Source organism: Osmerus eperlanus, chromosome 16 (genome assembly GCF_963692335.1).
Source record: "Osmerus eperlanus chromosome 16, fOsmEpe2.1, whole genome shotgun sequence".
NCBI classification, from domain to species: Eukaryota; Metazoa; Chordata; class Actinopteri; order Osmeriformes; family Osmeridae; genus Osmerus; species Osmerus eperlanus.
In genome coordinates this window covers 14,697,366-14,710,318 of record NC_085033.1, presented here as the reverse complement: position 1 = coordinate 14,710,318, position 12,953 = coordinate 14,697,366, and the positions used below count along the sequence as shown (strand labels likewise).

At 50.8% G+C, this 12,953-nt stretch overlaps 2 protein-coding genes across 2 annotated transcripts; one reads left to right on the top strand and one right to left on the bottom strand.

Moving 5' to 3' along the window:
• The first annotated feature begins 1,161 nt into the window (after positions 1-1,161).
• LOC134036602 (calmodulin-regulated spectrin-associated protein 2-like) lies at positions 1,162-4,355 on the top strand. Its single transcript, XM_062481599.1, has 4 exons — positions 1,162-1,178; positions 1,325-1,563; positions 1,865-1,983; positions 2,196-4,355. Exons 1-4 carry the CDS (start codon positions 1,162-1,164, stop codon positions 2,493-2,495), a joined length of 675 nt encoding a protein of 224 aa, XP_062337583.1. The 3' UTR covers positions 2,496-4,355.
• On the bottom strand, positions 4,080-12,908 carry LOC134035976 (mitochondrial adenyl nucleotide antiporter SLC25A24-like). The gene is made up of 12 exons (XM_062480600.1): positions 12,369-12,908; positions 11,605-11,731; positions 10,827-10,914; positions 10,310-10,421; positions 9,395-9,553; positions 9,097-9,249; positions 8,641-8,748; positions 8,328-8,495; positions 6,545-6,695; positions 6,144-6,341; positions 6,063-6,095; positions 4,080-5,962 (listed from the first exon to the last, which is right to left on the bottom strand). Exons 1-10 carry the CDS (start codon positions 12,549-12,551, stop codon positions 6,166-6,168), a joined length of 1,425 nt encoding a protein of 474 aa, XP_062336584.1. The 5' UTR covers positions 12,552-12,908; the 3' UTR covers positions 4,080-5,962; positions 6,063-6,095; positions 6,144-6,165.
• Between the last annotated feature and the right edge of the window lie 45 nt (positions 12,909-12,953).

The following is a 12,953-nucleotide window of genomic DNA, read 5'->3' as shown; positions in this document are numbered from 1 at the left end:
GTGTCTTGAGGTAGTGATGCTTCGCCGGACATAGCTGGACGAGCTGCCGTTTCCTGGGAAGAATCTCGCTCGCCGCTCATACACAGAGAAAGCATTTGAATGTCTGAAATGAATGTGATGACATGCGTGTGTGGTAGAGACCCCTGCAGTAGCATCACGCCGCGTCATCTCGGCATCCCTTCACAGCTCACCAGCAGCCTCCATCTTGCTTTCTGCCGTCCTGCACCAGCTGCTGTGGCTTCACCAGGCACCTGCTATCGCTCACTCTCTCTCTCTCTTTCACTCTCTCTCTTTCACTCTCTGTCTCTCACTCTCTCTCTCACACTCTCTCTCTCTCTCTCTCTCTCTCTCTCCAGTTCTACTTTGCTCTCTACTAACTTTGCTATGGCCTACTAGACAGCTACTTTAACGCTAATTCTGAGCTCTGTGCTAGCTGCATGCTATCTAACCAGTCGCTTGCTGTTAGCTACTCTATGCTAGGGTGCTAGTTGCTATATGTATCTTATTTATTAGCTGTCGTGTGTCGTGGTCTGTGCCAGCTGCTCTAGGCTAACTTAATTAAGCTAGCAATGCTGTGCTAGCATCTGGGTGCTAGCTGCTAGATGCACTTTGCTTCATAGAGACAGATACCCCATGGATCCCCTGGTGGGAAATTGCTGACATCATGCTATTTGCTTCATGCTAGCTCTGCTATGCTGCTTCTGTGGTCACTGCTAGTTAGCGCTGGTCCCTTCCCTGGAACAGAGCTCAGACAGCATTTTGTCTCTCTGGACTCTGCTTCAGTGCCTGGGGCCCAGACAACAAGCTCTCTGAGATGGAAGGAGAGCGGACAGGGGTCAGACCCTGTTAGCTGTCCTCTCTCTCTCTCTCTCTCTCTCTCTCTCTCTCTCTCTCTCTCTCTCTCTCTCTCCATCTCTCTCTCTCTCTCCTCTCTCTCTCTCTCTCTCTCTCTCTCTCTCTCTCTCACCCCCTCAATCTCTGTCTCTCGCCCCCTCTCTCTCCCTCTGTCTCTCGCCCCCCTCTCCCTCTCTGTGTGTCTGTCTCTCGCCCCCCTCTCCCTTTCTGTGTGTCTGTCTCTCGCCCCCCTCTCTGTCTCTCACTCCCTCTCTCTCCCTCTGTCTCTCGCCCCCGCTCTCCCTCTGTGTGTCTGTGTGCTTCTGCATGAACGTGTTGTCTTTGTCAGTGTGGTTTCATGTGCTGCGTATTCATGTGGCGAAACGTATTGTGGTCGTACTGTGATTTGTGTTTGTGTGGAGATGTATAATACTTTAGTATTATATCATTGTTATTATGTTCAGTCTGTGAAGCATCTTTGAATATTCAGAAAAGCGCTATACAAGTTGAATGTATTATTATTATTACACACATACTTATCTACCTGTGTGTGTGTGTGTGTGTGTGTGCGTGTGTGTGTGCGTGTGCGTGTGTGTGTGACTGGTGGTTCCAGGCCTGACTCTGCGGAGGGCTTCCTGTCCTCCTGTCCATCTGGGAGTCGTGAGGAGAAGGACTGGGAGGCTGAGTCCACCACCTCCTCCACCCCCTCCAACAACACGGAGTACACAGGTACTGCACCGAGTGGGTGTATACCTGTGTGTGAGTGTGTGTGTGTAAATCCCCTCATGGCACTTTGACCCGAGTTGTGAAAGTGTCCAGTATGGTCCTTTTTGGGGAGGGTACAAGAAACATTGTGAAAAGAATAGAAAACACGATATTGAATGATTTGTTTGAACATCTGTATCATCTCCCCTCCACCTCCTCCCCCTCTCCTCTCCCTTCTCCTACCCCTCCTACCCCTCCTCCTCTTCCTCCTCCTCCTCCTCTTCCTCCTCCTCCTCTTCCTCCCCCCTCCCCCTCCTCCTCTCAGGGCCTAAACTTTACAAGGAGCCCAGTGCCAAGTCCAACAAACACATCATCCAGAACGCCCTGGCTCACTGCTGCCTGGCGGGCAAGGTCAACGAGGGTCAGAAGAACAAGATCCTAGATGTAGGCTGCTTTCTCTGTGTGTGTGTGTCTGAGTGTGTGTGTGTCTGAGTGTGTGTGTTGGGGGGAAGGTGTTGTGGGCAGATGAATCTATTCTCCTTTAATCTCATTAACTTACTACTACTCCATCCATCCATCCCTCTCCTCCCTACGCTCTCCTCCCTCCCTCTCCTCCATCCTTCTCCTCCCTACGCTCTCCTCCCTTCCTAACACAGGAAATGGAGAAATCGGAGGCCAACAACTTCCTGATCCTGTTCCGTGACGCCGGTTGCCAGTTCCGCTCCGTGTACGCCTACTTCCCAGAGACGGATCACATGACCAAGCTGGCCGGCATCGGGCCACGCAGCATCACCACCAAGATGGTGGACGGCCTCTACAAGTACAACTCAGACAGGAAGCAGTTCAGCGCCATCCCGGCCAAGACCATGTCGGCCAGCGTGGACGCCATCACCATGGCGACCCACCTGTGGCAGACCAAGAAACAGAGCGTCCCCAGGAGCCTGCAGACCAAGTAGCCCCGAGACCGTGAGCTGTTTATCTACGACTTGTTCCATAAGCAACCTTTTTTTTCTCTCTCTTTCATCCAGCTAGTCAGCATCTGTCTGAATCTGGAACAGTTCGTGGATTTTTAATCTTAGTTTTTTACCTTTTTTTTACGCCCTGAGTGATCAGAAACTGTCGACGTAATTATGCACAACTGGAATGTAGAAGCTGAACTTGTGACGTGCTCCAGGTCCGGAGGGCTGTGGCCCACATACTGACCCTGACCGCAGGAGACCTGGAGGGGAGTCACCATGGAGCTGGGCGGTGTGTTCCTCACCACATGCGTGTTCCTCACTACATGCGTGTTCCTCACCACATGCGTGTTCCTCACCACACGCGTGTTCCTCACCACACGCGTGTCCAGTCATCTTCAGTGCCCAAAAAAAAGAGTGAAAAGGCAGATGCCTCAGTACCTGCTGGACTAGGTAGGACCTGCTTGTCTTTGGAGACGCTGGTTGCTTTTGTCTTTAAGTCGATCATGCGTGGCCTTATGCTTGTTTAGTGTGTCCAATGAAAGTGCAGTGAGTGACGATGTCATATTTAAGCGCCAGCCGTGATGTTGCGTGTGCGTGGATAGTCTCGTCATCAATAAGCCATAACTTCCTGGGGACTCTTACAGGTCTGGCAGCACAGCAGATGCTGACTACAGCGCTCGTGATCAGAGCCTGCTGTGACACCACAACATCAGATACGTCTTGTAATTCGATGGGGTTTTAGAATTGCGGGAGGAGAGAGAGATTGTGGGAGGAGAGAGAGATTGTGTGGAGAGTCTGATAGGGATGAGGTTTGAGTCGCGTGAGAGAGGACAGGAGTGAAGAGAATACCTCAGATGATGTTTCTGCCATTACTAGTTCATCTTTGATGATCTAGTTGTTGGATAAATGGACCGTCATGCGCAGCAGAACATCAGCATCAGTCACTTTTAACTTATTGTATGATTTAATAAGACTTTCGGGGTCTTTGAAAATAGTCCTTAAAAGTTTGGTCCACAGATGCATAATATACTTTTAAGATTATAATTTAACTTACTTTGTATATAATGGATATTTCATTCTAAATGATCAAGTCAAACAAACGTTTATCATCGACTAAGTAATATATGGGGCCTTTTAATTGAATTATAAAAAAAGTAAAGTTGAGTCTAAAAGTTGAGTCATTTAGAAGTGTCACAAGAACTCAAACTGGAACTCAAAGCACACATTGTCATTAATGTCCCATTCTGACCAAATGTATTAATATTCTCTGATGTCCAGTAGCCATACCGTGGATAATATGTTCTAAAATGCTCATCTGATTACACAAAGTATTCCACAGGTGTAAATAGATCATGAACATCTTGACAGATGTTCTCACAGTAGATGCCTATTTAGTAGTTGGGTTAACAACATATTTATCAGTACACACTACACTAACCACAGTAACACATTGCTTACTGTGTTCAATAGATTCAACCAGAATAATTATTACATGTTTTGTTTTTGAGAAACCCATTTATTAAATGCTTTTCCCCTGTACATATCTATTTTGTCATATAAAGTATTTTTTTGCGTGAACCATTAGGCCTATCATCTTGTGGTTTCGTTTGAACCTCAGTTATGAAAGGAAATATTCTGAAAACGTACAGGTGGTAAAAAAGGCGATGGTTCTTATTATTCGTGAAAGGCCAGAAGGGGTTATTGTACTTCAGATTCTTGCTATTAAGAAATGTACGTGTCATTTTAATTTTTATATTGCTAAATTTGTTTGATTTCAATGCAGTCAATATGTTTATGTATTCATGTTATTTTTATATATTCATTTAAACCGTAATAAAATGGAAAACGTAATCGTAATCCTATGAAGTGTCAAAAGTATTTTTTGGTGGTGAAGGTTTGTGTTGAAAGGTGTGAAGGTTAATATTTGATTTATTTTCCTAAAATCAGTGAGAACAAGATACTGTTTTCATAATGGTCCAAGTACACCTAGATGGTCAGATGGCTGAGCGGTGAGGGAGTCTGGCTAATAATCAGAAGGTTGTTGGTTCGATTCCCAGGCGTGTCAAATGACGTTGTGTGCTTGGGCAAGGCACTTCACCCTACTTGCCTCGGGGAGAATGTCCCTGTACTTACTGTAAGTCGCTCTGGATAAGAAAGAGCGTCTGCTAAATGACTAAATGTAAATATCTCTGCTGCAGGTAAGTTCACTGTCCGCAAGGTGTTCCGCAAGGGTCGGTCCTCGGCCCCAACATGCTCCCCCGCGGTCGTGTCATCAGCAGACATGTGATGTCTTTCCACTGTTATGCCGATGGGGGGTGGGGAGGAGAATATATATATTGCCGCAATAAGCAGCTGTCATTTTGGTATTAACTTTTCATTCTCATGAATTGGCATCACAACATGCGACATACAGCCAACTCCTACAGTGTTTTCAACATACCAAGGCACTACCTTCTACGGACACAAGATGGAGACATGCGAACAGACACACAACTCGTGACATTCACCTTGCGTAGCAAACGATCCTTCAAGCATAGTACTGTGCGTTCAAGGCAACGTCATATCACGGCTAAAATTATTAGCATTAATTGCTAGGTTACATAGGTTTTATACGCATACAAATAAACCAATGCATGGCTCGATATGATAACAAACAAAATAAACATTCTTCCAAATGTCCAGAACAAAGCATTCTTTAAGTACTTCCGGTCAGCTGCACGTTCATAAGTCGGTTTAAGATGCCAGGAGGTCTATCCCATAGGTCTAAACATACAGTGGTCGACTGTACATGCACAGTAAACAGTATAGCAGAGATGGAAAATGCCATTCAACACATACAAAAAACATACTGTTTCAATAAGTTATAAATCCAAATGTGTAACCATGAAAACTCCAGTGTAAAAGGACAATAGGCCTACTCAGCTGTAAACAGAATGTAGAAACAACATCATTTAAGACCTGATGAAAACCACCCCAAAAAATCACAACTGAGGCTAAGGCACGATAGCCCAAATAACAACAAAAATAATATCACAAATGTCCAACAGGTATGGCTGTTACAGCTGTGCAATTACATATTGGCTCCATAATGCAGTTCTTTCATGTTCAGTTCAAAACACCTGGGTTCTCACAGGGAAGACGTATTGATTTATTGAAGGGATTGATTGATTGATTGATTGAATAATAGATTGGTAGGTTGGTCTTCTGAAAGAGGAAGCGGCCCATTCTGTAGACATGGATGTAATCATGTAATCATGGTTTGAGATTTGGAGTATGTCATGGATGTAAACACAGTTTGTAAACAGTTGGTATACTCTACAATGTGTGTGTGTGTGTGTTTGTAGGGCAGTACAATCCTTAACCTGTCATTCCAGATGTCAGTCTTTCAGTCAGTCAGACACCTAGCCAGTCACCCAGCCAACCAACCAGTCAGCCAGCCAAACAGACTTCTAGTCAGCCAGCCAGCCAGCCGGTCAGATGCCAGGCCGGTCAGATGCCCAGCCGGTCAGATGCCAGGCCAGTCAGATGCCCAGCCGGTCAGATGCCCAGCCGGTCAGATGCCAGGCCGGTCAGATGCCAGGCCGGTCAGATGCCCAGCCGGTCAGATGCCCAGCCGGTCAGATGCCCAGGCCGGTCAGATGCCCAGCCGGTCAGATGCCCAGGCCGGTCAGATGCCCAGGCCGGTCTTCATGTACTCGTAGACCACGTAGCTGATGCTGACAGCAGGGATGACCTTCATGAAGTTAGGCAGGATGCCTCGGTAGAGCCCGAAAAAGCCCTCTTGATTCACAATCCTCTTCACCAGCCCTGTCATGGACGGCTGGTCAGACGCATCCAGAGACGCTAGGAGGAGAGGAGAGGAGGAGAATAAGTCTAGAATATTCTAAAAGAGACTTCTTCAGGGGATCGTGTTTTGTCCAGTTTGATTTGCGTAACCCTTTCTGACCAGCAATTTCACATTGTCAATCAAAAGGCACTTCACAGCCTGATGACTAAAGCTCAGGCAAAGGCTTCAGGTGCTGGTGCCCAGTGAGAGGGTTCAGTACCTTGGGCCTGCATGCGTGTGCGGAGCAGGGCTAGCGGGTAGCTGGCCAGCTGGCCGCACGTGCTGGAGATGGTGCCGCAGGCCACCAGGACCAGGATGCCTGGGTTGGCCGAGTCCCGGGCGTAGCAAGACAACCAGGCGTTCTTCAGGCTCTGGAGGGAGGGGGGGGGGGGGAGGAGAGAGGGTGTGGGGGAGGAGGGTGTGGGGGAGGAGGGTGTGGGGGAGGAGGAGAGAGGGTGTGGGGGAGGAGGAGAGAGGGTGTGGGGGAGGAGGAGAGAGGGTGTGGGGGAGGAGGAGCAGGGTGTGGGGGAGGAGGAGAGAGGGTGTGGGGGAGGAGGAGAGAGGGTGTGGGGGAGGAGGGTGTGGGGGAGGAGGAGAGAGGGTGTGGGGGAGGAGGAGAGAGGGTGTAGGGGAGGAGGAGAGAGGGTGTGGGGGAGGAGGGTGTGGGGGAGGAGGAGAGAGGGTGTGGGGGAGGAGGAGAGAGGGTGTGGGGGAGGAGGAGAGAGGGTGTGGGGGAGGAGGGTGTGGGGGAGGAGGAGAGAGGGTGTGGGGGAGGAGGAGAGAGGGTGTGCGGGAGGAGGAGAGAGGGTGTGGGGGAGGAGGGTGTGGGGGAGGAGAGGGACGGGGGGGGAGGGAGGCAGAGGGTCGTGTGGAGAGGGAGGGGAGGGGGGTATTGGAGAGGTTTAGTACTTTCTTTGTAACGTGTATCATAACTATAAAACCTGACAGAACACGCAGCCTTATCTCCTGTACATGCGTAAGACCTGTGAACCCACAGGGTTTCACATCACTGATTCAACTAGACAAAAACCCAACAAGTCTTTTCAAATCCTGGGCAAGGATCTGGCAGAGCTGGCAGCGTGTCGTAATCACTGGTGTTGTCGGTAATAACAGGTTTCAGTGGTGATGAGACACCAGGGAGCAGCTCCAGTCCTGCAGCACAGCCAAGCTGAGAGAGACCTCTGTCTCCAGGGCTGCAGCACAGCCCAGCTGAGAGAGACCTCTGTCTCCGGGGCTGCAGCACAGCCCAGCTGAGAGAGACCTCTGTCTCCGGGGCTGCAGCACAGCCCGGCTGAGAGAGACCTCTGTCTCCGGGGCTGCAGCACAGCCCGGCTGAGAGAGACCTCTGTCTCCGGGGCTGCAGCACAGCCCGGCTGAGAGAGACCTCTGTCTCCGGGGCTGCAGCACAGCCCAGCTGAGAGAGACCTCTGTCTCCGGGGCTGCAGCACAGCCCAGCTGAGAGAGACCTCTGTCTCCGGGGCTGCAGCACAGCCCAGCTGAGAGAGACCTCTGTCTCCAGGGCTGCAGCACAGCCCAGCTGAGAGAGACCTCTGTCTCCAGTCCTGCAGCACAGCCCAGCTGAGAGAGACCTCTGTCTCCAGGGCTGCAGCACAGCCCAGCTGAGAGAGACCTCTGTCTCCGGGGCTGCAGCACAGCCCAGCTGAGAGAGACCTCTGTCTCCGGGGCTGCAGCACAGCCCAGCTGAGAGAGACCTCTGTCTCCGGGGCTGCAGCACAGCCCAGCTGAGAGAGACCTCTGTCTCCGGGGCTGCAGCACAGCCCAGCTGAGAGAGACCTCTGTCTCCGGGGCTGCAGCACAGCCCAGCTGAGAGAGACCTCTGTCTCCAGGGCTGCAGCACAGCCCAGCTGAGAGAGACCTCTGTCTCCAGGGCTGCAGCACAGCCCAGCTGAGAGAGACCTCTGTCTCCAGGGCTGCAGCACAGCCCAGCTGAGAGAGACCTCTGTCTCCAGGGCTGCAGCACAGCACCGCCGGCTCCCTCCTACCTCGTAGACGGCCAGGTCGATGCCGGCGTAGGGGATGATGCCCAGAATGTTGGGGATGTAGCCTTTGTAGAACGCTTTCACGCCTTCCTTCCTCAGAATCTTCCTGGCGCAGTCCGACATTCCAGAATACTGACCCGTTTTCCCCAGCGTCAGTCTGGTCTTCATAACCTTGACCAAGGAGAAAGAAAGAAAGAAAGAAAGAAAGAGAGAGAGAGAGAAAGTAGGTTACATCAATCAAGTGTATTTGTGTATGTATACGTTTGTGTGTGTGTGTGTGTGTGTGTGTGTGTGTGTGTGTGTCTGTGAGTGGTACCTCCATGGGGTAGATGGCAGTCTGGGCTGTGGCTCCAGCCAGAGACCCAGCCAAGAACCTCTGGTGAGTCTGAACCTTCTCTCCCTCTGACGCCAGCAGCTTCTTATACTGACACACACACACAGAGACACACACGTGGACACACACACACACGTGGACACACACACGTGGACACACACACACACAATATTTTATATATTGTATATGTGTGTTTGACAGGAAGCTTATTTTATCTCTCTTCCTCTCTGTGTCTCTCTCTCAGACTCGTGCACACACATCATTTCCCTCCTCTGCCTTCATCTCTTTCCTGGCTGACTGTTCTGCATTTCATCCGTTTTGTCTCTCGTCTCCCTCTCTCCCTCCCTCTGCCCTCCCTCCCTCTCTCCCTCCCTCTCTCCCTCCCTCTGCCCTCCCTCTCTCCCTCCCTCTCTCTGCCCTCCCTCTCTCCCTCCCAACCTGTTCGTAGGCCGCAAACTTGATGGACGTTTCCGGGGCAATCTTCAGCACGTTGACCCCGTTTCCTCGCCATAGCGACGCCAACCCTCCCTCAGCAACCATCCGCTTGAGCCCCCCGGTCACACTGATCTTGTTGGATTTGGAGGAGTGGACCTGAAACACAAACTCTGGTCACACAGACTCCCTCTCTCACATTCTGCACTGCTTGTGTGGCTTCACAGCTTTTGGCTACAGCTCAGTGCTAGGACGTTTGCATGCAGAACTAGAGATCCCAGGTTCAAATCCCAAATTCTTCCACCTGCATGAACACTTTGATCCTGTCCAGGGGGGCGGTGCCGGTGCGAGAGACCGCCCCCGCCATCGCCCCGGCAACCAGCTGCCTCCACCAACCCCCGGTGATCTTCTCCTCCTCTGTGAACTCGTCTGGGATGGCGAGGCTGTCGCCGATGTCCAGCACCTGAACACACACACACGGACACACACACACACACACACACAGACACACGTGGAGGCCATGAACATGCCTGCTCAGCAGGACAAAGACCTCTCATCTCCTCCCCCTGTCATCTCCTCCCCCTCTCATCTCCTCCCCCTCTCATCTCCTCCCCCTCTCATCTCACCCTCCGGGGTGACAAACTGACACCCACCCCCAGGACACACTTCCTCTCCTCAGCGTGCTGTCACAGACGCCACCAGCCGTGTCTGAACGCTGCAGAGCAACACGGCTCAGCAGGGGGAGAACCCCCCCCCCCCCAGGACTGTCCTTCTCTCTGAGTACTCTGAACTCACGGGGTTAAAGCGACAAGAATGACTTATGTTTGTCATGACTTAACGCTTGTTTACATGAAGGAAATGTGTTTCTGAAGCAGGAAACGAGCAGGACAGAAACACCCCCTTCATCTGGCCTACAGAGAGAGCAGCAGACAGGGCCAGGGTTGGACAGGCGTGTGTGTGTGTGTGTGTGCGTGCGTGTGTGTTTGCTGCTGTTTAGAAATGATAATCCTAGCTTTCTCCCGACACACATACAGCACACACACACAAACATTGTGTTGCGTCCTCTAAGCTGCTTTTGGTGGATTCTAATCATGTTATTTCAGCGTTGAGGTGAAAGACCTCTAATCTAATCTATCTATCAGCACATTCTCAGAAATGCACACAGTCACTCACATGCTCTCTCACACACACACACACACACTCTCTCACACACACTCACCGAGGAGTGTTTCCAGAAGCGTATGATCTCTTCCAGGTTGTGCGCCGGGTTGAACAGGAAGTGTTCCCTCCACTCATTCCAGTCCACCATCATGGTGCCGTCAACGTCCATGCTGCACACACACACGCACACGCACACGCACACGCACACACACACACACACACACACACGCACACGCGCACACACACACACACACACACACGCACACAACACAGCAGGGGAAGTTAGTGACTCACCAAGAACACCTTTTCACTCCTGATAACGTGTTTATACAACAAAGTAGATATCCATACACATACAGAATATATACTGTGTAGACACATACAGAATATATACTGTGTAGATACACATACAGAATATATACTGTGTAGGTACACATACAGAATATATACTGTGTAGATACACATACAGAATATATACTGTGTAGATACACATGCATATACAGAATATTCATCTACATACTGTACACACACACATTACTAAGGTGTTCCTGTGCGGGGTGGGATCTGAAGCTGACCTGTGTAAGATCTTGTGAGCGTCCTCTCTGCTGACGTCCATGCCCAGCTCTGCCAGGGCCAGCTGGATCTCTGACGCGTCGATCTGGCCTGGGAGGACACACACACCTGGTGAAGTCTCTGTTCACCAAGTGTGTCTGGCCTGGGAGGACACACACACCTGGTGAAGTCTCTGTTCACCAGGTGTGTCTGGCCTGGGAGGACACACACACCTGGTGAAGTCTCTGTTCACCAGGTGTGTCTGGCCTGGGAGGACAGACACTCTCTCCCTCTCTCAACTCTCACACACACACTCTCTCACTCTCTCTGTGTCTCAACTCTAGGGAGTCAGATGGCTGAGTGGTTAGGGAATCAGGCTACTCATCAGAAGGTTGCCAGTTTGATTCCCGGCTGTGCAAAAATGACATTGTGTCCTTGGGCAAGGCACTTCACCTTACTTGCCACGGGGGAATGTCCCTGTACTTACTGTAAGTCGCTCTGGATAAGAGCGTTTGCTAAATGACTAAATGTAAATGTAACTCTGACTCACACACACTCACCCTCTGTCTCACTCTGTGTGTCTCTCTCTGTCTCTCTCTCTCTGTCTCTCTCTCTGTCTCTCTCTCTGTCTCTCTCTCTGTCTCTCTCTCTCTGTCTCTCTCTCTGTCTCTCTCTCTCCCTGTGTGTGTCTCTCTCTCTGTCTCACACACTCTCTCTCTCTCTCCCTCCCTCTCTCTCTCTCCCTCCACATGCCAGGGGAACAACACCAGAGGCTTTGAGAGGATCAGAGGCTCCGCCCACCGTCGTTGTTCTTGTCCAGGCTCTTGAACGTCAGACGCAGCTTCTTCTCGTGCTCCTTCAGGTACCTGCTGAACTCAGAGAAGTCCAGCGTGCCGTCTCGGTTCTGGTCCCCCGACAACACGATCTTCTGTCGAGACAAGGCGAGCGAGCGGTCAGCTGGTCCTTCTCTCAACATGACTGGGGTCTATGGGAGTGGTTCGTCTCTGGCCCGTCGTTAGTTAGTGAGGTAAGGATGCACAGGCCTGGTGTTCATCTGTACTGTCTAGACCAGTGGTTCTCAACCCTGGTCCTCAGGGACCCCCTGTCCTGCATGTTTTAGATGTCCCCTGAGGGCCAAGGTTGAGAACCACTGGTCTAGAGCCCTCTAGGAGAGATGAGGTTGAGGCAAAGAGGAGGGGAGGGTGTCGCAAGTATGTGGAAACCTGTCACAGCCTGTTTGAGCAAGACATGCTTGAGAAAGAGAGAGGTTTACAAACTCAATCCATATTAATCCAGTAGGCCTACATGACTACAAGAACAATGTATGAAAGTAGAGTCTGTGCGATCAAGTGGTGTGATTCACTCGCTACTCAAGGCAAATTATCCTGGACAACGAGCCTCATTGATAGGCTACTAGTCCTTTCACAAGGGCCCTAAGCCACATGTGAAGTCATTACAGGCGGTTGCGTGTCCATATGGGACGGCCAAGGGTCCTTCCTCCGTGTCCATATGGGACGGCCAAGGGTCCTTCCTCCGCAGCAAGGAAGCTCGGCGTTTTAACTTACCTGCGCCGCACCTTGTCTGAAAATGCCCATAGCTTTGAGGCCCGCTCTCAACTCTGCAACATCCACCTTCCCGTCCTTGTTGGTGTCCAGTTTCTCGAATAGGTCCTGGTACGACCTTTCGCCGTCCGCATCCCAGCAGCGAGAGTCAGATAGAAAAAGCGTCCTTAAAGCTTGATACATCATCGTAGCAGCGGGTGCGAAGGCAGTAGATCGGTCGAGGACGTGTTATATCTGGGGAAAGTTACTAGTCTACACGTAGCCCAGGCTATCACATTCGATCCTGTTCGATCCCGATGCCGCGCGTCTTTTTGCAACGAAAAACAATAAGATACACTTGTATTTAGATTCTAGATTAGCATCTACTATAATCTAAACGTAATTGCCCTTAAACGGTAACACCTTGCAGTTGACACCGACAGAAACCGTAAACGTCAAACAAGTCCACAAACTGAAGCGGTTCCATTCCTGCAGAGAAGCAGAGTGCAGCAAATAACCCGATATGCTCTCTCGTATTCCTGGGGAACTGCTGCCAGACCAGCTGTAGGCGGGGCAAAATGTGTGCGCATTGTGCGGCAAATGGGTGGT

Coding starts and splice junctions, on each gene's coding strand:
- LOC134036602 (XM_062481599.1), top strand. Junction 1,564..1,864: donor CAACAACACGGAGTACACAG/GTACTGCACCGA, acceptor TCCTCCTCTCAG/GGCCTAAACTTTACAAGGAG. Junction 1,984..2,195: donor AGAAGAACAAGATCCTAGAT/GTAGGCTGCTTT, acceptor TTCCTAACACAG/GAAATGGAGAAATCGGAGGC.
- LOC134035976 (XM_062480600.1), bottom strand. CDS start 12,551: ATGATGTATCAAGCTTTAAGGACGCTTTTTCTATCTGACTCTCGCTGC. Junction 10,915..11,604: donor CCTGGACAAGAACAACGACG/GTGGGCGGAGCC, acceptor GTGTCCTCCCAG/GCCAGATCGACGCGTCAGAG. Junction 8,749..9,096: donor AGTTTGCGGCCTACGAACAG/GTTGGGAGGGAG, acceptor TGTGTGTGTCAG/TATAAGAAGCTGCTGGCGTC.